Source organism: Exserohilum turcica, assembly GCF_000359705.1.
Source record: "Exserohilum turcica Et28A unplaced genomic scaffold SETTUscaffold_25, whole genome shotgun sequence".
NCBI classification, from domain to species: Eukaryota; Fungi; Ascomycota; class Dothideomycetes; order Pleosporales; family Pleosporaceae; genus Exserohilum; species Exserohilum turcicum.
Genome location: NW_007360081.1, coordinates 605 through 23,052, shown reverse-complemented (window position 1 = coordinate 23,052; position 22,448 = coordinate 605). Strand labels below are relative to the sequence as shown.

At 48.9% G+C, this 22,448-nt stretch overlaps 10 protein-coding genes across 10 annotated transcripts; 8 read left to right on the top strand and 2 right to left on the bottom strand.

The window, feature by feature from the left end:
- Positions 1 to 4: 4 nt before the first annotated feature.
- On the bottom strand, positions 5 to 1,445 carry SETTUDRAFT_111439 (uncharacterized protein; the record flags this gene model as incomplete). Its single annotated transcript, XM_008028461.1, has 3 exons — positions 5 to 715; positions 787 to 1,206; positions 1,257 to 1,445. The coding sequence occupies 3 exons, from the start codon at positions 1,443 to 1,445 to the stop codon at positions 5 to 7; spliced, it is 1,320 nt and encodes a 439-aa protein (XP_008026652.1).
- A 493-nt stretch (positions 1,446 to 1,938) lies between these two features.
- SETTUDRAFT_161769 (uncharacterized protein) lies at positions 1,939 to 2,430 on the top strand (the record flags this gene model as incomplete). The annotated part of the gene is made up of 1 exon (XM_008028460.1): positions 1,939 to 2,430. The coding sequence occupies one exon, from the start codon at positions 1,939 to 1,941 to the stop codon at positions 2,428 to 2,430; it is 492 nt and encodes a 163-aa protein (XP_008026651.1).
- A 3,249-nt stretch (positions 2,431 to 5,679) lies between these two features.
- On the bottom strand, positions 5,680 to 6,893 carry SETTUDRAFT_40102 (uncharacterized protein; the record flags this gene model as incomplete). The annotated part of the gene is made up of 3 exons (XM_008028442.1): positions 5,680 to 6,560; positions 6,596 to 6,729; positions 6,781 to 6,893. 3 exons carry the CDS (start codon positions 6,891 to 6,893, stop codon positions 5,680 to 5,682), a joined length of 1,128 nt encoding a protein of 375 aa, XP_008026633.1.
- A 672-nt stretch (positions 6,894 to 7,565) lies between these two features.
- Positions 7,566 to 9,132, top strand: SETTUDRAFT_111413 (uncharacterized protein; the record flags this gene model as incomplete). The annotated part of the gene is made up of 2 exons (XM_008028459.1): positions 7,566 to 7,699; positions 7,749 to 9,132. 2 exons carry the CDS (start codon positions 7,566 to 7,568, stop codon positions 9,130 to 9,132), a joined length of 1,518 nt encoding a protein of 505 aa, XP_008026650.1.
- Positions 9,133 to 10,672: 1,540 nt separating this feature from the next.
- SETTUDRAFT_132203 (uncharacterized protein) lies at positions 10,673 to 12,448 on the top strand. Its single transcript, XM_008028458.1, has 2 exons — positions 10,673 to 12,130; positions 12,196 to 12,448. The coding sequence occupies exons 1-2, from the start codon at positions 10,696 to 10,698 to the stop codon at positions 12,366 to 12,368; spliced, it is 1,608 nt and encodes a 535-aa protein (XP_008026649.1). The 5' UTR covers positions 10,673 to 10,695; the 3' UTR covers positions 12,369 to 12,448.
- Positions 12,449 to 13,642: 1,194 nt separating this feature from the next.
- Positions 13,643 to 14,523, top strand: SETTUDRAFT_111360 (uncharacterized protein; the record flags this gene model as incomplete). Its single annotated transcript, XM_008028457.1, has 2 exons — positions 13,643 to 14,281; positions 14,329 to 14,523. The coding sequence occupies 2 exons, from the start codon at positions 13,643 to 13,645 to the stop codon at positions 14,521 to 14,523; spliced, it is 834 nt and encodes a 277-aa protein (XP_008026648.1).
- A 1,291-nt stretch (positions 14,524 to 15,814) lies between these two features.
- On the top strand, positions 15,815 to 16,198 carry SETTUDRAFT_64533 (uncharacterized protein; the record flags this gene model as incomplete). The annotated part of the gene is made up of 1 exon (XM_008028452.1): positions 15,815 to 16,198. A coding segment is annotated over one exon (384 nt), but the record flags the coding sequence as incomplete, so codon positions are not given.
- Positions 16,199 to 16,435: 237 nt separating this feature from the next.
- SETTUDRAFT_66551 (uncharacterized protein) lies at positions 16,436 to 17,068 on the top strand (the record flags this gene model as incomplete). Its single annotated transcript, XM_008028455.1, has 2 exons — positions 16,436 to 16,863; positions 16,939 to 17,068. Coding segments are annotated over 2 exons (558 nt in total), but the record flags the coding sequence as incomplete, so codon positions are not given.
- Positions 17,069 to 17,306: 238 nt separating this feature from the next.
- SETTUDRAFT_65393 (uncharacterized protein) lies at positions 17,307 to 17,984 on the top strand (the record flags this gene model as incomplete). The annotated part of the gene is made up of 1 exon (XM_008028453.1): positions 17,307 to 17,984. A coding segment is annotated over one exon (678 nt), but the record flags the coding sequence as incomplete, so codon positions are not given.
- A 1,843-nt stretch (positions 17,985 to 19,827) lies between these two features.
- SETTUDRAFT_70449 (uncharacterized protein) lies at positions 19,828 to 20,307 on the top strand (the record flags this gene model as incomplete). Its single annotated transcript, XM_008028456.1, has 1 exon — positions 19,828 to 20,307. A coding segment is annotated over one exon (480 nt), but the record flags the coding sequence as incomplete, so codon positions are not given.
- Between the last annotated feature and the right edge of the window lie 2,141 nt (positions 20,308 to 22,448).

The following is a 22,448-nucleotide window of genomic DNA, read 5'->3' as shown; positions in this document are numbered from 1 at the left end:
GTGGCTAGATCTGGAGTTTCTCGCGTTTGGCCGATGGATCTTCGTTCGTCGATGCGCGTCGCGAGACTTTCTCGGGCCGAGTTTCTTCTTGATCCGTGAGGCGTTGAGCCACTTCCATTGCCGTTGGTCGAACTTCAGAATCCCATGCTAAAAGTTCTAGGACCAGATTCCAGAAATCCGGATAGTGCAGCTCAACAGTATTCATTGCCATAGTCTTCTGGAACTTCTCATAGGTTGCGGCCTCTCCCAATTGTTTGTGAAACTGCTTGTTTAACAGGAAGTCGACAAGAGTAACACCCAGGCTCCAAACATCTGATGGGAAAGAGAATGGTTGAGTTGATTCTCCATTTTTCACTCTCATGACCTCCGGAGCAAGATAAGTCATTGTTCCTCGGTCATGACGCATGCTTGTCGGATCCGGCTCGCTACATCCAAAGTCGACGATTATGGCATGTACCGGGCTGGTAGAGTGATAAACAATATTGTTGGGCTTGATGTCTCGGTGTAGTATGTTAAGGCTGTGAACATGAGCGAGGCCGGACGCTACCTGGCGGATCGAGTCACGAAGAAAAGTAGCAGAATCAGGAAGAGACTTCCAGGATGTGAGCAAGTCCAGCGCTCCAGTGGTTGCTGGCGGCGACATGATGAGGCCCACCGTTGGACCTTCATCCTGACGCCACGTACGTGGATCGGCGGATGAGTCCCAATTGACGACCTTTTCAAGTTTGCAAACGTTCCCCTAAACAAAGCCTCAGTCAGGTTCTTTTGTTACCCACCGCAACTTACGTGGTTGAGGCGGCCTAAGATTTCAATCTCTTTTCGAAGGTCATTGAACTGCGCAGCAGTACATTTGACCATTTTGACGGCGACCGGCTTCCCATTTGACTTGTCATATCCCAATGACACAGTGCTAGTTGTTCCGTGAAGATTGGCATCGAAGATGCTGTAGCCATGGTAGTCAATAGTGTGCCTGGATGGTGTTGGTGACAGAAGCATGACGGACTTATCAAGCCCAGTGCTAGCTCGCTTGAGGGCTTCTTGGAGTTCGCGTTGTTGTTGCTTCGGGTTTAAATCTGTGTATACGAGACGATAAGTCAGGTCGCCAAGTCCGATGCTGGTACCATGCTGTAGAGAAGCCTGATAATCTTGTTCATCCTGCTCCTCCCTTTTCATGTCGCGTTGGACGATTTTGCCGTCGACACTGACCTGCAATAGGAATAAGTCGATGGTACACTGATATATCAGCGACAAGTTACCTCTCTACTATCAGATATAGCCAGTAATACACCAGTTTCGAGCAGGCGTCGCAGCCTGCAGTGGCGCGAATGAAGAGCATATTTATTGGTGAACGGAGCAAGAAGGAAGTCTACAAAGTTGCCTGGCATGTTTGTTCGGGAACTTCCCAAGACCCAGCCCAAACTTTCATTTGCAGGAGGAATGGTCATGTTCAGTCGGTAGTACCCACAGTATTCCTGGACGGATTCATGCTGAGGAGGTGGAGTTGCAGTGGTAAAACTACTCCCGGTAGTGCTGTCGTCAGGATACGCAGCTTCGTAGTGAATGAAGCTGCGCACATGATTCCACTTACTGGCATCACTGTCAAGAAGCCGGACAACCTGACTGAAAAGCGTGCGAGCCGCTGGAGAGTGTGGCACCAATCGTGCAAAGTCGCCATTGGACGCTCCGAGATGTACATTGTCCCATGATTGCACATCTGGCTCGGTGTCGCCATCAGTTTCATCGCCATATGGGTCCATGAAGTTGAGATATTAGACAAGTGGTCGCGTTGTAGGGTGCAGGATAGGTTGAAGATACAAGGTGGGATGATGCGGGCGCAGGTTTCCCATTGAGACTAGCGCTGCCAAGGATGGACTTCACGACCATCTGGGCACCGCGTCCTCCATCGGACATTTACGCATGATATCATCAAAACATGACATGGCATCGCCGCCGCGCTCACCGACTATACCAGACCACGTACTGAGAATCTATGAAGAACAGTACATTACTGGACCTCTCCACGCTGCACTATTGAGGCTGCAGAATCAGCGGGAAGCGACTGACAACACGGAAGCGCCTTTCAAACGAGTGCCATGCAACGAAACCCCTGAACCGAGCTGGGGTCGACAATCTCCGCAACTCACACCAACTCCTTCACCCTCGCCATCGCTGAAGACATCGCATCGCCAACTGCAATCCTTTCCAACTCCACCCGACACGTCACCCCTGCGCAAGGATCCAGCTTCCGCATCACCTAACAAACCCGCCGCCGCACGTCGCAGACCTCGTCACCAGCAAGTTTCGCAAACCCCAAAGCAGCCCTTTCACACTATGCTTCTTCGCTCACGAGCCCGCATGGGTCGAGCCCAGGAGAGGCGCTTTTTCGAGTTGGATGCATCTGGTCGAAGGCTCAGGCGCATTGTTGAATGATGAGCGCGGAACAGACAAGCGACAAGATTGAACCATCCACACGTGTAAGCAGAACATATAGATAATATGTATAGAATGATCATACGCAACTAGGTACGCGTATTGCTGTATCTCTCCAGGATACCCGCTAATGATGCATAGTAGCAGTTATCGACGACCTAGACACCCGTCCCGCCTCCGCACCGAGACGATCTCGAACAGTTATGTTTTGAGAAGGAAAGCCAAAGGCTGGGTGTACCACAGGCCTATGCTGAGCGGGTGCTAGTGTGCTTGGTAATGAGGACGTCCACCTTGCGGGCAGTACGATATGGGCAGTGCAAGGCAGAAAAGAGGACATGATATGGTGCGACGGTACTTAGAAGGGTAAATAGTTAGTTACTGTAGACAAAGTCGACAGATAGGATTGTGAAAGAGAATGCCGGCTTTGACCGGACTGCCAGGATATTAATGGAACATGACATTGGAACATGGTGTAAAGTGTTTAAGCTCTAGTTAACTAATCAACAAGGCAATTCACGTGTAATTATGTAACTAGTGAGACATACTTCTTTAAAATGCGCCATTACGAGCCGCCAGTCACCTGTGCGTAGTTTAGTCTTAACAGATCAATAGCTTTCACAGATGCTGTGCTACAACTCATGATGGACTCCTAGCTTCTCACCATAGGCGTACTATGCCAAACGGAACTAACTATGACTGCGACATGGTTAGAAGGATTGCGGCGTAGCTACATCCTTCGTGCTTGCTTACCGCCTGTATGCGCAATCAAAAGCGTAAGCATTCTGTAGTCGTGACACAGCAGCACGACGCTGCAAAAGGGTGGCGAAGGTGCAAGAGGGAAAACGTCGTCTTGCTACATAGGTGGAAGATAGGCAACATGGAGTACGTAACTACATAGCTTGCTGTGCTTTATCCACTGAGTGTCTTGATAGCCGCTTCCTTGTTCTGCGACGAGCGAGGTAAGCCTCTCAGCGGATGCATGCCTTCAGCCATGGTGACGTACGCTATGAGATCCTTCGTGCATATCAGAACACCACACAGCGATCGGCTTAATCGAGTGTAACGTTAGAGTCTGGTGACTTGAAGTTAGTTTGGCTACGAGCTATGATGCATGAAGCTTTGTTGGCGAGCGGACTATTGGACCAATCCTTGTGCAACCCTTATCATGTATCCTGGCTGACTACTGCAGTGTAAAAAGAATCCAAATGGATATCATTGCTGAAGCGGTACTATCCGTTGCATTGGCTCTTGTTTAGATGACTGCGATACGTCAACTCCAGGATGCAATCCGCCAGCGGGGAACAACCATTGCAGACTTGGCACATGCGCGGGCCATGGGAGGGCCCTAGTCCTTTGATGCTTGTTCGTACAGCTATTTCCAGTATATGCATTATGTAGCCTAGCCTCGTCTGCGCTATAGCGTACATATACGGAAAACACTGTCACTTGATTTTGCGCATATGGCCACTTGGGAAGCGTAAACTGCTTATTGATAAGCAGTCGCGCCACTGCTGCACTGTTCGTATCGTGCGCTTAGCCGACGGATCCTTCAAAGCTCTTACAATCGCGATCTAGTCCTGTCGTGGTCAGCCTTGCTTGTGGACACCTAGTAGTGGGCTGGGTAAACTTGAGACGGCATCGTGGCGCTTCGGGCCTCTCCAAAGCATGAGGGTTCGCACATACCCAGCTAGTCTTTCATTGGAAGCTATTTGAGTGAGGTTCTCAACGCTATGTCTGCTAAATTGGAACACAAAAGTCTTGAAAAACAAAGACGCAGCAATAGGATCCAAATCCCGGCTTACTAATCGGCATTCGCGAAGGTCGTGCGGCTCCAGATAATCGAGCACTAGAAGCCAGATTTCGCGTGGTACCCTAAGTTTCTCGTCGACGGAAAATGTGAGAGCCATGTTGTTATCTGTGTACTAGATTTTTCCTAGCAAGGGAGCGAATGTAGAGGCACAGGTGCGACGAAAGTTTGGGTGGAGCGAGCCTAGAAGAATGAGCACATTCCAGCATGATGCAAGCAAGCAAATCAAGTAGTTCAGAAATAGAGTAAAGGCTAAGTAGATTTAACTAGCAATGTAGCTCTAAGATAATTGGCGAGACGTGAAGCAAACTATAGCGGCTGCTATTGAATGTATATGTATTAGCAATTCCCGCTCTTGCATTCATTTCGGTTCTCATCCTACGCTATATTTTGTCGCATTTAGCTCTTTATAGTTCTATCATCTCACCAGCCGCATAATAATCACTAGTAGCCTACCGTGATGACACCAGCCTTGTCTAGAACAAGCGTGATAACGGCGTGGGATTAAAGTCGTGTTCTGGGCGAAAAAGAGAAAACTGCGGATGGAAGCAGCTCTAGTAAGTGAATTAGGCTGCTTTGACTGGTCTAGCTTAGTAATTCTTCGGCTGCTGCGAGCTGAGAAGTACAGGCATAGCTCAATTGTTGTGGTTTTGCTTATGCTTATGGGCTCGCGGTGTCAGCATAAAACTACGTTTGCCAGTCCCATGCAACTAAACAAATGACTGCTTTTTACCCCGTATAACGTTAGACCAGATACATAGCAAAGCGATCAAACATACATAGTAAAAATTCGAACCTCCCACTTTGGCATTCTTGTGTGCGTGCCACATCGCATAGCAGCGCCACTTCACCTCTATTGAGTGATGCGTTATTCACTAGATTGTAATGCATTTGCTGTTATTGAGAATAGTGCTAGGACTATATCAGTCGGATTCATAAGTTAATAGATATGCATAGTTAATGAGATAAATTTTAATTCAATACGTTTGTTGCAAACGGTGCTATGTACATAGCCAGTCGATGTTTCCTCTCTTTCACCTTCGCTACCCTTTTGCGGCATTGTGCTGCTGTGTCATGATTACAGAATGCTTACGCTTTTGATTGCGCTCACGGACAGTAAGCAAGCACCGAGGATGTAGCTTGAAACGCTGCGCCGCAATCCTTCCAACCATGCCACAGTCACGTAACATGCACAGTAATCAGTATACCTTGGCACTACTAAGAATATAGAAGAGCGAACGTATTACGCGTACGCGTATAGGTGCGCACGTGCATGTAAGGCAGAGTAAAGGGGCTAGATAATTGCTAGATCAGGAAAGGTTATAAGAAGTAGCAAGATGAATTTGCAAGGGTAAACCGCGCTATCTGACCATAATTCCTAACGAGACCATAATTCCGTTGGCATAACGTGTAGGAGATGTGACTACAGACAAACCCCAATCCTACAAAATTGTACAACGAGAGCTAGTATCTAACTCTTCGTGTTCGTCACCTAGGTTGATGTCGTGGACTTCATCTTCCTCGAACAAAAAACCATCTTCCCAGTTAATATCAGGTTCTGATTCAAAATCCCACATGCCGGTATTGTTGGTTCCAGAAATTTCTCGATATACTCTAGCTGCCTTAAGAAGAAGCGAAATCCACGATTTTGTCTCTTTCGCCCAGTCAAACCGTGTACTATTTTCAGTTGAGGAGTTTGGCTGATGGGCTTGTCGAGGTTGGCTTGAGGGCCCTGGTCGAAGACATTTTCCAGCTGATGTACCTTCGACCGTAGATCCCTGAGCGATCTCACGGTAGAATTTTAGTGTAAAATTGGAGAATGTCCCATACCGATCCCGAATCATAGCTCTGGCGTACATGTTTCTTTCTTCCTGCTGATTTCGAAGTGAAAGTTTTCTCCAATCATCGGCATTCCAAACAAGACCATGGTGGAAAGTTGTAGCCCCGTTCGATACCAGCGGTTGAAGTAAAGCACTCTGTCTCCATGTCGCATAGCGCTCCAATTTTTCACTCACTGCATCATCTGCCTGCACATCCCATTTCGTAGTCACAATGGTCACGTTAGCCATGTAGCTGGAGCCACAAAACTGGTGAACCCATTTCAATATCTTTTCCGCCGATTTGGTGGCACGAACATTGTCAAATGAGTCAACATAGATAAGTCCTCGAAAGTTGACATATCGCTCAATCGTGGCCATGGACGTTGTCAGCATGATGAATATCTGCCAGTCGTCGAGATCAATAGCATCAAATCCAGGCATATCAAGAAAAAGGTATTTTTTCCCTCCGATCAGTGTTGGAACAAGGGCGGTTTGTCGAGTACCTGCATTGGTTAGCGCGAATATCAAGTCTTTGTACCATGGGATGCATAAGGAGCCCCACCTGACTCAAGGGTTGAAGCGGTATATATTTCATTCCCGGTAACAGATTTTATGAAAGAGGATTTGCCAGTCCCAGCAGGGCCGGTCACAATGATCAGGTCAACCCCGAGGCTAAACATGAGCTGAATTTTCAAAATCCATGCAGTATGTTCGTAAACTTACTATTTTTCAAGAAACTTGGCCGTTCTGTCGGTGAGAGCATTGCAGACCTTATCTGCATATCTCTTCCAGCCAAAAGGACCGGGCCTTGGCGGTAAGTTTGTATTCGTCTCCATCTTGGCAGGTCTATAGCACAAAATACTAATTCAATCAGTGGAGAGGTAACTATATGTAATCAAGTCCCAACCCGTTAGCTAGGAAGGCAGAAGTGGAGAGGATGAAACGAATGCTGAGAATATGAGGCAAACGGTCGTTCTAAAATACTTCAGCATTGAAGAACAACCAGCCATGCTTGAATCTGATGCATCATAAGATAGTCCAATCACAGTTGTCAAGTCCATAGCAGGGTTCTAAGCGAACAAAAGTTTTCGTCCGTGCTGAGGAAGGAACATCGCAGCCGTTTACATACAACAGTTTGGTGTTCTAGGACCAAATGCGATTGGGTGCCGTACATGTGTTCAAATACCATTGGCTTGTGTAACCATCCTATATGCAGGCCTGACATCCCTCTCTGTATAGCGGAAATCCTGGTGGGCCGGACTGAACTAATGAAAGCGCAGGGTCAGCAGATATCCCGGCACGATGCTGTGTTTAATTGGCTGATTCCGGCTCACCGGGTTTTCCGCCATATAGGAAGGGACGTTAGATATTAGTAGATGATACACATTGAGCGAGAAATCCTGGCGCTATGGAGAGTTGATAAAGTCGCGGTAGGTGTCTGCCTCGTTTTCTGTCTTCGTATAATCCGTTTAAGGACTGATTATTGTTGCGAAAATCGTAATATAAATATGAGTTCCGCTTCCAATTTTGATATTATAAGCAAATTGTATCATGATGTTGTCCAACTGTACGTGCTCGATGGACACACATTAAACGAAGTGAAGGGGTTAGTTGAAAAACAAGAACCAAATGTGAACATGACGTGAGTATCAGTCCATCTCAATAATTTACTATTAACACCTGTGCGTTAGGATTGCACAATGGAAATCACACTTACGAGCAATGAGAATCCACAAGAACAACAGTAGTGCAGGCTCTGGTTTGGCACTAACCATCATGAAAGAGATGGGATACGGGTCTGATCAATGCATGGTTCTTTCGAATGGAATACTCCTCGATATGCTCGAAGTGGAACGATACCGCAAACGAAGGAAATCGCTAGAAAGCTCGCCCGGACTTTGCTCTCCGTCGCAAGATCTGATATTTGTTCCACTTTCATTCAAATTCAGCCAAATATCTGATCTAGGCTACTTCAAGTCATTTCGGCGATTACTGTGGTTTACGAGCGTCCATTTTGACACTTGTTTCGATAGAGGCATATGGACAACGGATGAACGAGGCGTCTATTGTCGAAGCGATGTGCTCAAGTCAGGCTTGTCAAATCTCAGCAGACTGCATAATATGATATGTGCAGCGTTAGAATATATGAGAAGGGGGCATTCATCAGCTGGATGGATCAAAATCCGGGCTGCTTTCGAACTACTCAAAGCTGTCGTACAGACCTATCACCACAGACAGCTGCCAGATCTATTGGCGATTGTGTTGATCCTGCATAGAGCCGACAGATCTGATCTTGTACGGGTGTTGATGGAACAGCTGCATGGCTTGGCTGAGATCATTCTGCAACGTAACGACCCAAGAAAAAAGGTGTTCCAGGAAATCAGTCAACTGTCTATGGACGCAGCTGGAGATTTGTACGTCGCTTTTGATGCTTGCTGTCGCCAACTGTGGATGAAAAAGGCTGCGGGAGACGACAAGATCAAGGCTTACTATGGCTATAATCAAGCTAGCTTGCCTCGTACCACGTCTGGAGGGTTCTATAGCCTATACGACCGGAAAAGTGGTAGAGAAATCAGAGATATTCTCCAACAAGTCGACCAGAAATTTGAGCCTTTCGAACATCCGAGAATATGTCTTTGGCATACGGCTATTCGATATCTCATCCAGGAAAAAGAGCTTGACGAGGCGAAAGCTGTTTGCAACCATTTAATGGCTTCTATGTTGCATTGTCAAGAGCCGTCAGCACAGTCCCAGCAGCGTCAATGGAACGTTGATATCTCTTTGACGTATTACCTCCTCGGATCCATAAACGAATACCATAACTTACCTTCAGAAGCGGTACGATGTTTCAGGTTCTGTGTTATCGAGCGAAGTAAGGTAATAGCAGAAGAGTCCTGGGATCCAACGCTGTGTGCAGCTTTGAACAAAATCCAAGACCTAGCACCCAGGACTAGTGATTTTGATCTCTTAGATTATTCCACGAGGTTGCTGGGAGCGATCGAATCTGCTTTAGCGAAGGAAGATATGATGCGTTCAGAGCTCTGGCATCTTCAAAATGTGGCTAATAATTCTTAGCCTCGAACCAACAACTGCACGATGAAGGCATTTTGGATACGGCACATCAAATTCTTGATGCGCTTTAGTATTTAAGAGATGGAGGCCTGGCGAGATGGCTCGGACAGCTTACCTCGCTCAGGGAGTTTGGCCAGTCAGCAAAAACTCTATCCTCAATCCCTACGCGTTATGCCAGACGGAATTATGGTCGCAACGGAACTATGGTCGGATAGCGCGTTTTACCCCCCTGCCTACCCACCACTTCGCCGTAGCAAATACCGTCCGAACGATATTCAAAACAAATGCGACTTCTACCTTAGATGCAGGAGACTCGCGCACGTTCAATGCACTACGTTTTATCATCATACGATCTATGCAGCGTGAGTTATTAGATAAAATAGCGTAGAGAGTTGGTGTTCGTAGGCATGGCCCGTGCTAACTTAGGGTTGCGCTGCCAGGTTGCGCTTAGGGCTACGCTTAGGGCTTTACCCCAAGTTAACCCTAAGTTAGGGTTACGCTAGGCGCGAGCAGTTCTCAGGAAATTGCTATAACGGGAAAGGATACTAGTAGATAAGCTCTAGACGGCCATGCAGGGGCGTCAGTCGGGGGTGCTTGATGAAGTTTTCAATGCACCCCCTTATATCTCTCTAATCTCAACCTATTTTTTAGGTTAAAATACTATTGCCTTGGTATAGGTAGCCACAGAGGGAGTTTTGAAGAAGAGTAACTGTTGCCCTCGCTAAAAGCCCCTCCCCTTCATGTTGCCCTCTCCTATCTCTCCCGTTCTCCTCTTAGCCTTGCTGATTGGTCTGCCTTGGCACCTTTCTTAATCTAACCTCTTTGCTTCGTCTTACACGCACGTGCACACCCATACGCGTACGCGCGACGCTTCCTTTCTCCTATGTTTTCAGTAGTGCCAAGGCATACTGATGACTGTGCATGTCACATGACTATGGCATGGTTGGAAGGATTGCGGCGCAGCGTTTCAAGCTACATCCTCGGTGCTTGCTTACTGTCCGTGAGCGCAATCAAAAGCGTAAGCATTCTGTAATCATGACACAGCAGTATAATGCCGCAAAAGGGTAGCGAAGGTGAAAGAGGGGAAACATTGGTTTGCTCTATATATTTTAGTATATTAGAGAAGCTACAAATACGCCCGATAGAACTCTGTATTTGTATTTTGGGTTAGAATAGTGTCGCACGCGGAGGTGCAGTAAAAAAGTGCTTAATGTACTGTCTATGCTATCTAGTTAACACCATCTTCATTGACCTGTGGTGTAATTATAGCCGTTGCTTTTTCTTGTTGAGGTAGTGGCTTGTCCGGCTCGCAGCCAGAAAGCCAATGACATAACTTGGCTACTTCACGTGCAGACATGAACCCCGCTCGAACCTTACCTGCATCATAGAGAGAGCTTTCGCACATTTTCAACTCTGGACCCAAAGGCCGCGATGGAGGCCGAAATCGAGAATATAGCGAAAATTGTCCGTGATTTAAGCATTGTTGGGGACGCACCTCAGGATCATGGACAGGAAACCCTCCGCTCAACACGCAATCATCTAGCCTCCCTTCAGGATGCCATCCAAATGCTTGTCCAACCCACCAACATCATTATCTCGCAAGCGCGATACATCAAATCCGTAGCTGACGCTGCAAATTCCTCTGGTAACCTGCCTATTACAGAGGTATGCTCGCTCCTTGATGGAATCAAAAAGCTTACAAACATCACTATAAATCTAACAACCACTATCGAAACGCTTAATGAAGCGACGGAAAGCTCTGTTGTTATACATCTCAAATCACTCGGAAGCCAGAGAGCAGCTATCTTATTCGAGAGGCCGACTCCAATCCAAGAACTCTTTTCGCATTTCGACAAAAAGATTAGGAACATCATCCGTGAGGTCCTTAGTAACACCAGCGATCAGAACATGTTGTGGAAGGTTGCCGAGGAGTGCTACAGGCAAGCCGCCAGCCCTTCTGGAATTCTCCACGCCGATGACTACTTTATTCCACTTGAAGAAGCTTGTCTGCAATGGCCGTATGACCCCGATTTTGAGAGCGAAGAATACTATGAGCATGAGAACCGCCTCGACGTAGACGAAGATTACGCCACCATCTTTCAAGAACGAACGGAGCGCAAAGATCAAGCCTGTAGGAAGGACAGGCAGAATTGGATCGATTTTTGGATCAGGGTGTTGAACAATTCACCTGCCGGGCCAACACTATTCTATCCACCGGCAACTTTTCATACCCAGTCTTTGAAGTTTGATGATGTCCCTCAGTACCTGTTTCGGACGTTCGATGGAAACAGCTCAGGAAAGAATGACGAGAGCGTAATAGCTTCTATAGCGAGCATTGTTGGACCACAGGCAAGCACCCGAATAGATCTTCTAGCACTAGAGAAGCATAACGCAGCAGAGTTGCTACATATGCATCTGACTAAAGATTGTTTTAGCGGGGAGGTATCTGATAACCTTATGTCATGGACAAGCTCCCTACTCTTCGCTATCCAGTACGCAGTTTGGAGGCTCCGACGCCGTCGGTGCCGTCCGTCTGACATCAAAATATGCGCAGTCGACACCACAAAATTTCCACAGGGACAATTTGCGCGAGACACCTGGCTATTCAAAGCGTGTAAATCAACTACCAGACAAGAGGATCCGGCCCAACAATTTTTCAAGTTCCGCCTCGAGGATGAAAGGTTTTATAATGGCGAGTATCTTTCCCAAGGAGTAGTAAACCATACAAATCGATCGTGTGTAGTCTCTTTGGAGCACGTCGTAGAGGCTGGACTCTTTCAACTGTATCCTGAGTTTGACGACGCTAAAGGTAGTGAGAAATGGGCTTATCGGGTACTGGAATTGCGCCAAAACTGGTCAGCGGAGCAAAGAACGACTGACCGGGAGATTCAGCTTGCGCTCCAAGTGGGGCGCAACTGCTTCAGTCAATTCCCACCATTCGATATAGCTTCCATCTTCCTAACCTTCAAAAATCGCAAACATTCAAGGCGAATACCTATAAGTGAGTGGCCAATTTCGCTTTTTTATTTAATATCGAATCTACTATCAGCGCCTGACGTACTTAAGATACCCCTAGTCATTCCAGCAAACAGCGACCAGAATGGGCAGACAAGCCAGACGAAGTCCGTCGATACTGGACTGCTACTGAAGCAGCTAGTTCCTGCAACAAATTTCCCCACGTACGGATCAGTCATTTTCGTCGGCAACCTCAGGACATGCTACGGGAGGTCTTTGATTAAAGCTTAAGTCATTCTGGAGGAACTGGACATTGCGAGGCAAGCACTCATTTAGCTGTTCCGTAGTAACTAGAGTGGCTGCTTATATTCATTGTCATACACTCTCATGCACTTGCAGCTTCCGCTTTGCGCACATGGCTCAGTTGTCATCCCACGCGGGACATAGGCCCGCCCGATACATATTTGCTTGTCTAGGAAAAGTCAAACCACGTAAATACCATGCAATAATTCGTCTAATTGCCAGAAAGAAAATCAACTAATGACATCGTTGACAGGAACTAATACCATTTGGGCAAGATGACTACCAAGCGAGAGAGGCTTAGCGTGGGATCAAAGGTCGCCTGCTTACAGTAACCGGAAGCTGCAACTGCATGAGAGTGTATCAAAGGTACGGTGGAAGATAAATCTATGCGCTCATTAAACAACTCAGATGTTGCAAGGTGGGGCAGCGTTTTCGCCCTCGTACCTGCTTTTAGGTATGACTCTTCCGCTTGTACATCCGAACTTTCTGGTCCAGAGCGGACCATCTCGTGACAACGAGAGATTCGGGAGCTGGAAGCGGTAGTGGTTCCAAGAATAATACAACTTGTTTAAAGAAGTTGCATCTATTTAGGTCATTGTAGTATAGTGCCTATGAAGCACCTTATGCGCTACTATAACGCGCGAACGTAGGATCCCGTGAACCGCATAAGCTTCTCATGTTACACAAGATCGCGGGGTAACAAAAGGAAGCAAGAGTACAGGCCCTATCACCGGAGATCTGACGTCATGGTGCACGAAGAGAGCGGGGTAATCAGCTGCGCAGTGAATACTGATCATAATCTCACCACTGACCTTCGCAAGCTCGAGTGTTTTGCGTCGTATTATACTGTATCTTCTTTTGCATACCAACGTTTGATTGATCCAACATGAGCTCCACCCCTTCGTTGGCGAAAGAATGGGCCACCGTCGGAAGAGACATATACTCAGCTTCGAGCGCAGAGGAAAAGGAGGTAGCTGACTGTGTATTAAACAGCCTCTTCGAAGGGGACGCGGAAGGGAAAGCTCACTTTATGGAACGTTTTTTTGGAAACAAACGTCCTACTGGGCAACATCAACTCCAAACCAACAAAGAAGAACGCCAGAAAACTGGAAGTGAGGGTAAGTTCGACCAAGTCACATGATTAGACGACAAAGATAACCAACTGATTATGCTAGTTGGGCTTTCCGATTGCTCAAACATCAGAGAATTCGTCGTCATCTTGAACACGTTCCCTTCTGGAATCTCAGCGCTAGCGATGCTGAGACATCAGGTAGAAATATTCTTCAGTTTTGGGCCTGATTTGGCATCGTTTGTGTTCGGAAAACTCCAAGGATTTGCGGCCGGAGGGTCGAACAAGCTGATCGGGTCGAAGTTTGATGTCAGTCTATCTGGACTTGACTCAAAATCATTATCGCAGTGGTCTTCACTTTACCCTTGGAATTCTTGCAAGATGGCGGCAACACTCGTCCTTCTCTTTGCAGCTCCACGGGACAGTGAATCTCTGTTTTTCGCTGTAAAAACACAGTCTCGCTCTCTTGGTGGTCTTCCCACGTTAGAACACATACGTGAAACACCGTCTGCGTCGCTCGACACTGCGTATCGCAGAGCTAAGCAAGATGCTTTCGGAGACGGAAAACGTACGACAGTCATGGCTGTAAACCTGACAGACGTGCATATCTTTGAGCTTGTGGAGCAGGGCAAAGCCCAACTGCATTTCAGTTTTGCACACGTGTTCGTTATTGCTGTCGGCCCAGAAGGTGCGGTCATTTGGCAGTCGTGGGGGAAATTTGGATATCGACTGGATGAATATCTCAACCGAGGTGGAGGACAGCTCCGGGATTGGCAAGAAGCGGACCAGTTTGTGAACGACTTCACAAAACTAGTTAGTGGCAAGGTAAGTGAGAACCTCGTTTTGCCTACGTCTGTGCTCAGTTTGTATAGGGCACCTGGACGGCCAAGCGGAACAAACTCTACGAGAGATTGTTTCACATCGATCTTAACCACATTTGCGGGCCCAAGGGGCTTGAAAAACCTCTGACATCCAAATTCAAGCCTTGGGTCCGGATTAGTACCTTGGAGGACGTAAGGTATGAACACGTTACAAAATTCCGGTGGAGTGCTCCCTCTGTAGGCTGAGATGAAGTGGTGCCTGAGGTTGGGTACGTGGTTGTGATGGACGATGTATCTGAACAATATGGGCAGTCCTGCAATCTTGAGAAGAAGCAAGTGTTGTAAGTCGAGATGGTGACAGCTTACTGCTCAAAGCACTGTGCAGGCTTCCAGCAGCGTTGTGTGCTTTGGCGACAGCTGCCAAAAAGTAATGGCCTTGCGCATCGTTCCAAGGTTCACGAAATTGCTAGGGCTGGTGCGCCGTGGTACCACCATGGGCGGGTTGACCTCCGCAGAAATGTACACGCGCCTTATGTTATGGGACAAGAACGTGAAAAATCAACAAGCTTCCATGTCCTATCATCAATCCCTATCATCAATCCCTACTCGTTATGCCAAACCGAACTATGGTCCTTTGTGAACAATGGTCGGATAGCGCGTTGTACCCCTGCCCATTTACCCACCAGTTCACAGTAGCAGATACCGTCCAAACCATATTCAAAACAGATGCAACTTCTACCTTAGATGCAGGAGACTCGCGCACGTTCAATGCAATACGTTTTATGATCATGCGACTTATGTAGCGTGAGTTATTAGATACAATGGGGGAGGGAGTTGGTGTTCGTGGGCATGGCCCGTGCTCACTGAGAGTCGCGCTTAGGGCTTAACCCCAAGTCAACCCTAGGGTAGGGTTACCGTGTCCGTGCACCTGGCGCACATGTTCAGCTGGCGCACACCCCGCACCAGAACACCAAACTGGCCTCAAACTTCAACACGCCATAACTCCACCAATATGGATCCAATTGCTTCAGCTGTTGAAGAATTTGAATCGCAAGAACCAGGAGAACAACCCTAACCTCAATCCCTGACAGGATTAAGGTCAAAATCGACCTTAATCCCAGATTTCTTGGCGAGTCTGCGGACCTTAATCCTACAGAAAAGGATTAAGGTTAGAATAGCTAAAAATGTATATAACTTCTATCATAGATACAGAAAACTCGTGCGAATTCTATTCACCACTTTTTATGGCCATGCGACAACTGTAGCGTGAGATATTTGATAGAATGTGATGAAAAGTTGGTGTTCGCTGATGTGGCCCATGCGCTAGGGTAGGGTAGGGTTAGGGCTTAACCCCAAGTTAACCCCAACCCCAGAATTAGGGTTTTGGGCACGCCAGGGCAACGTCGTACGACTAAGGTTGTGTCAGCAGAGTAACCAAAACAAACAAAAATGTACATAGCGATCAGTCTACCACTACGTAGCAGTAATAGCGCAGTTTACAACAATAGCATAGCTTATACTATAATTGCTTACTACTATGGATCCGTTTCGAGAGATTTTTGTGTATTTGCCCACACATTGCATAGCGATATGCAAGAGCCATAAGCAGGGCGTTGTCAAGTCACAGCTACGCACCCACTTGGACACCAAACACCAGGAGCTGACTCCCCACACACGGCGCAGCATAGTAGAAGCCACCAGCCAGGAGCCATGGCTGCGCAACTGGGCCAACAGTGCAGACCAGGTTATGTTTCCACGCCCAGATGCTGCGCCGCTGCCCCATCTGCCCGTGTACACAGACGGCTTGAAGTGCTGGGAGTGTGGGTATATTAATCGCAGTGAGAAGCGCATCCAAGAGCATGGCTCAAAGCAGCACAATTGGACTAGCCGCAATACACGCAGCATCGGCCGTCCAGCAGCCATATATCAGAGGTGGACAGGCAGTGTCATGTGCCAGAAGTTCCAGAACACCAGCACGCTGGGCCGGCTGTTTGAAGTCCAGGGCGCTGCACCGGCTGAGCCGGCAGACAGCGATGAGGAGGAGACGCAGCTAAGGCGTGCACTGGCTGCGTCCGTACGACAGATTGACCAGGTAGTGGAAAGCAGAAACCCCAGCAACGTGATTGAAGAGGACAGCAGCCGGTGGGGATACCAGACATGGCTCCATCGGGCAGGCTGGAAACGGCACTTGAAGGGACTAGATCGGGTGTGGTTGCTAGACATGGCGCAGACACCCAGCCACCACGAACGGGCACTGCAGGACGTGTGCTGGGCTGCTGAGATGGTGATTTGGAGAGCACAGCAGGTATCCCACTCAGGGGTAGTAGGCATGCCCGCCATGATGCACATCAACCGACGCGAGTATGGAACGACCAGCAACGAAAAGCCGTTCAATGCCAGCCAGACGGAGCCGACGATGAAGAAGTATCGCACCGTGTGGCTCCAGATTATTGCGTACATCTGGCGGACGTATAAGCTCCCCATCGTCCAGCCAGATTCCAGTGACGAAGTGCAGGGCAGACGCCCACCATACCGCTTGACGCGAGAGCAAAAGGCGTGCTTGGAGGAGATGCAGGATTTGACGGGGTATAGCCCAGAAGAGGAGGCAGCTAGCGCAGCGCGGAGCATAGCGCTGGGGGATAGCCACGGGGACAGTGACAGTGAGGACGAGCCGCTGGATGCAGAAGACGCCGAGGCGCTGCAGGACCAAGTGCTTGCATTTATGCTTGCGCTGCTAGATCACAAGCTGGCCAGCAGCGAGTTTGAGACCGGCTTGATCAGTGGCATGGCTGTGTTGGGTGTCAGCGCGGACAGGGCATGGCTAGATCCGCTCATGTATACCCCCAGCATGGCTAGATCCGCTCATGTATACCCCCAAGCAGTCGGCCATGGTGAGCATATCGCGCATGCTGGTGCTGTACCAAGCACACAAAGAGCGCAATGCCCAGATCGACAAGCTGGTGGCTGGGGGACACAGCCAAGAGACGGCCAGCACGACAGCAGCAACCCATTTTGAGCTGGTGCAGGACATGTGCCACCGGTTCATGGCGCTGACGGACTACAACGGGCAGCCCACGCCCATGGACGCCATTTTGCGGCTGCGAGCATTTGGCTTCAAGATCCGGTACACGACGAATGCAGACGGCGTGGTGGACTGGGTAGGGGACACGTTATTGTATGGGCAGATCCAGTTCAGCATGGCGCAGCTACGGACGATGGTGCACGGCATGATTGCCAGCACGCGGCAGGACATGCTGAAACAACTGCTACTGCTGCAGCTAGACGGTGAGGGCGAGGTAGTACCCGAGACGACGCCGTGTCCCGCTATTTACTGGGACAAGCTGGTGGACAATGCGGCTGCACAGCAGGCTGGGTGGAGTTTTATGGAAGATGCGCGCAACCGCCAGGCTACCAGTGTAGGAGACCCCAAGCGCTGGCTACTAGGGCGTATTCAGCAGGAGAAGCGACTGCGACACGAGTTTGCCGATGTTACTGCGTCGCGTGTGGCGATAGCGGGGGGTGGTGGGCTGGTGTGGGTGAAGGAGCGCATCCAGGCATACTACCAAGGCATGCAACAAGCCCGCCACGCACTTGCCGTACTTGTGCATTTGACAGGAGGTGCGCCGCCGCGCGGTAGTGAGTTACTCACCATTCGTTTTCAAAATGATGGGCAGGGTAACAGTCGCGGAATTTTTATCGAAGATGGTGCAGTGGTTTTTGTTACTACGTATCACAAAAATATTGCCCAGACTGGACAAGGCAAAGTGATCCACCGGTACGTCCCACGCGAAGTAGGCGAGCTGGTGGTATTTTACTTGTGGTTTGCGCGTCCATTTTGGCAGCGTTTGGTGGTAGCAGCATGGGGGGAGGAGGCGGAGGGAGAGAGCGAGAGTGGGTACATGTGGGAGCCACGCGCAGAGCAGCGATGGCAAGAACCCACACGTGGACGAAAGCGGCATGCAGACGCACAGAGCACGAGAAGAGCAGGAAAAGCGAGCCGGGTGAGGACTGTAGCGCGGCGGGAGGTGTCGGACGAGGAGGGTGAAGGAGAGAGTGGAGAAGAGAGAGAAGAGAGAGAAGAGAGAGAGAGAGAGAGAGAGAGAGAGAGAGAGAGAGAGAGAGAGAGAGAGAGAGAGAGAGAGAGAGAGAGAGAGAGAGAGAGAGAGAGAGAGAGAGAGAGAGAGAGAGAGAGAGAGAGAGAGAGAGAGAGAGAGAGAGAGAGAAGAGAGAGAAGAGAGACAGGAAGGAGAAGACGAGAGAGAAGAGAGACAGGAAGGAGAAGACGAGAGAGAAGAGAGACAGGAAGGAGAAGACGAGAGAGAAGAGAGACAGGAAGGAGAAGACGAGAGAGAAGAGAGACAGGAAGGAGAAGACGAGAGAGAAGAGAGCCGGGTACGGGCTGACAGGCCGCCGACTGTGGAGCAGTGGAACTCCAACCGACTGAAGCTGAGGATTCAAAAGGCGTCGCTGCAGTACATGGGCGTCAAGTTGAATGTGATTGGGTGGCGGCATGCATCCAAGGCAATCTGGCGGCGGTATATCCAGAACCCCAAGGCACGCAAGGCGTACTTGAATACCGATGAGGACCATACGTCGTCAGAAGAAGATGAGGGGTTTGACTTGCAGACTGGGCATGGCAGCAGGGTGGCTGGGGCGATTTATGGGCGGTCGCTGTATGAGGCGGTGTTTAGTGTGGAATCGAAGCGGTTCATGTTCCGGGTAGCCAGCAGTGAGTGGCACAGGTTTTTGGAGCTCCCATCTGCGCTGGAGAAGAAGCTGCTGCCGTTGCAACGAAGCCCGCTGGTGGTCAAGGCGCGCAGAGAGGCGTTGGAGGAGGAGTACCGGCGGTGGAAGATGATGCGGCTGGTGGACGTGGACAGTGAGCTGCAGCGGCTGCTGGGATGCAATGCGCAGTTTCGCAGTGTACAGCGGCCAGCGATACAGGCGATTATGCAGTATGAGAGTCCCGTAGTAGTGATTATGGGGACTGGGGCTGGTAAGAGCGTACTGTTTATGCTACCAGCGTCTGTGTCGACAGGGGTTACTATTGTTGTGGTGCCGTTGGTGGCACTGCGGTTTGACATGAAGGCACGGTGTGACGAGCTGGGGATTGTTAGTGGGGAGTGGGATAGCCGGCGTCCGTACAGGAGTGTGCAGATTATGTTTGTGACGCCCGAAGCGGCTATAGGAGAGGCGTTTGGGCATTATATCAACCGGGAGCGGTCGATGGGGCGGCTGGATCGGATTGTGATTGACGAATGTCACTCGATACTAGACTCGCTCAAGGGATTCCGCAGCCGGCTGCTAGGACTACGACAGCTGCTCCGGGTGGAGACGCAGATGGTGTATTTGACGGCGACGCTTCGGCCGAAGGAGGAGAAGCAGTTTTTAGATGTGATGGGACTGCCCAATAAGAGCAAGTGCTACTGGTTCCGGGGGCAGACGACACGCAAGAATATCCGGTATAGCGTACACGAGTACAAGGTAGAGGAAGAGGAAAAGGCAGTTGTGGCATTGGTGGAGAAGCTAAAGAAGAGATAGCCAGTGCCGGGGCAGGTGATTGTGTACTGTGGGACGATAGCACGGACCCAACAGATGGGCAAGGTGCTGGGGGCGGCGTGTTACTACCGGGCGGTAGGGACAGTAGAGGAGAAGAAGAAGATTGTGGGGGAGTTGACGAGTGGGCAGCGGCAGGTGTTTGCAGCGACAAATGCGTTGGGATTAGGGGTAGACGCACCGAGGATCCGGGCGGTGGTGCATGTGGGAGGGGTGCAGCAGATGCGGCAGTATGCACAGGAGAGTGGACGGGCGGGACGAGATGGAGAGAAGAGCGAGGCGATTATCATGCGGGGATATCAGATAAGAGGGAGAAAGAAAGTGTTTGTGAGAGCAGAAGGGGGAGAGGTAGAAGAGGATATGCAGTTATTTGTAGAGGGCTCAGGGTGCATGCGAGCGGTACTAGACTGGGCAATGGACGGAGAAGAGCGGGGGATGTGTAAGGGGGATGAAGTAGCATGTCAGCGGTGCCAGTGGGAGAGTAGTGATGAAGAGGAGGAGGAGGAGGAGGAGGAGGAGGGAGAGGGGGAGGGAGAGGGGGAGGAGATGGGATTGCGGTTGGCGTTTGAGCAGCAGGAACGGCAGCGGCAGTGGGTAGGGATGGCAGAAGCGGAGCGGCAGTGTGGAGATGCGATGGAGGTAGAAGAGCTGGTTGGGGTGATGGAGAAGTGGGGGTCGGGGTGTCAGTGGTGTGTAGCGAGCGGAAGAGATGGGCGGGGGCATGGGTGGGAGGAGTGTGAGGAGGAGGGGGGTCAAGAGGGGCTTCAGGGACTGAAGATGTTGCAGGATAACTGGCAGATTGTGCCGTATTCGTGCTGCTATGGGTGCTGGCTACCGCAGGCGGTGTGCGAGAGCTTTGTATTTGACGTACAAAAGGGGGGATATCGGAAGCAGGGAGAGGCGGGGTGTCAGTATAGTGGGGTACTAGGCAAGGTGTTTATTATTGGGTTAATGAAGGCAGGGTTAGCAGTACAGCAGGTAATGGAGCAGGCGATTGAGGAGGATGGCGGGCTTGGGTTTCGGGTGGACGAAGAGGAGGTTGGGGGGATATTTAAGGCGTGGGCGCGGTGGGGGAGCGAGAAGAAGCGATGGGGGGGGATTGAAGGGAACAAGTTAAGTTGGGTAATTCGGCGGGTAGATGAATATATTTTAATAGATAGGTAATAGGAGAGTTAGTAGGAAATCAGGTAAAAGGAGAGAGAAGGCATTACGTAGGGAATATAACAAGTTAATAAAGTAATTTAATAGAATAGTAATTAAGTATAGATGATAAATTATAACTAGAAGATATAGTATGATAAAAGTGAATAGTAGTAAATAGGAGAATAAAGTAGTGAATAGTGGTGAATGGCAGTGAATAGTAGTGAATAGCAGTGAATAGTAGTGAATAGCAGTGAATAGTAGTGAATAGCAGTGAATAGTAGTGAATAGCAGTGAATAGTAGTAAATAGCAGTAAGTAGTAGTGAATAGTAGTAAATAGTAGTAGATAGTAGTAAGTAGAAATGAATATACAAAGTGTCACTAACTATATAGAAGAGGGGGGCAAAAGTAAGAGGTAGAAAAGAAAGTAGGTATTAAGGGGAAGAGATATAGAGTAGAGCGGGTAAGAGGTAAGATTATAGAGATAGGGTTAGGGTTCTCGTATTTAAAGAGAGGGGAGATTAAACAAGCAGGGGGGGAGGTAAAGGGATAGGAAGAGGAAAAGAAGAGGGAGAGGGATTAGTGGGGTGGACAGAGGAAAAGGGGCAGAATAGAGTAGTAGAGTAGAGAATAAAAGGAGGTTAAGAGTAATAGAAAGGTGTAGGGTTCGTAATGGTAGGGGAGTAAGTAGGAGAAGGAGTTTTAGGAGAGGACAAGGTAGATAGGAGTATAGAGGTGTAGTTATAGGCCCCCCATTTCCGGTAAAAAGAGAGCGGGGGTCAGAAGGCATAAAGGAAGATAGATAAGATAGGGATTAGAGAGGTAGATTTAGATAAGGGTTAAGATTAGTATATTTAAGAAATAGGGGATTCGATAAGGTAAGAGTAAGAAATAAGAGTATATATAGAGAGAGTATTAGGCAGAAAGTAAAGTATAATAAGAGGGTATATAGAAGACAAAAGATAATAAGAGAAAATAGATAAGAAGGGTGCAAAAAAAGAAGGGTAGAAGAGATATAGGCAAAAGACAGAATTAGGGATATAGTATTTAGAGAGAGGGTAAGAAGGATTTGGATAAGTAGAGAAGAGATCAATAGAGAGAGAGAGAAAAGAGAGGCCCCCCATTTAACCCCAAGGGCAAGCGGCCGTCGGAACGAGTGAAAGGTAGAGACAAGGCAGCCCCCCATTTAACCCCAGGGGCAAGCGGCCGTCGGAACGCATAAAGAAAGATAGAGACAAGGCAGCCCCCCTAACCAATATGAGGCGCGGTTTGGAGTCTGAACCGCGAGAAAATCGGCTGAAACAGGCTTAGCGTTAGGGTTGCGTAGACTAATCGGGCCATTTGCACCCCCTAAGACGCGAAATTTACCCCACCCCCAAGACATTACGCTACAATACTATTAAGTACTTAGTTCTCATACAAAAATTTATCGCATATATCGCATTAGTACGTATATAAGTTTTCAAAGCAGTAC

What these genes read in the sequence shown, in the direction of transcription:
- SETTUDRAFT_132203 (XM_008028458.1), top strand. Translation starts at nt 10,696, where the DNA reads ATGCTTGTCCAACCCACCAACATCATTATCTCGCAAGCGCGATACATC. An exon ending in TTCAAGGCGAATACCTATAA is followed by an intron (nt 12,131 to 12,195) that starts GTGAGTGGCCAA and finishes GACGTACTTAAG; the next exon opens with ATACCCCTAGTCATTCCAGC.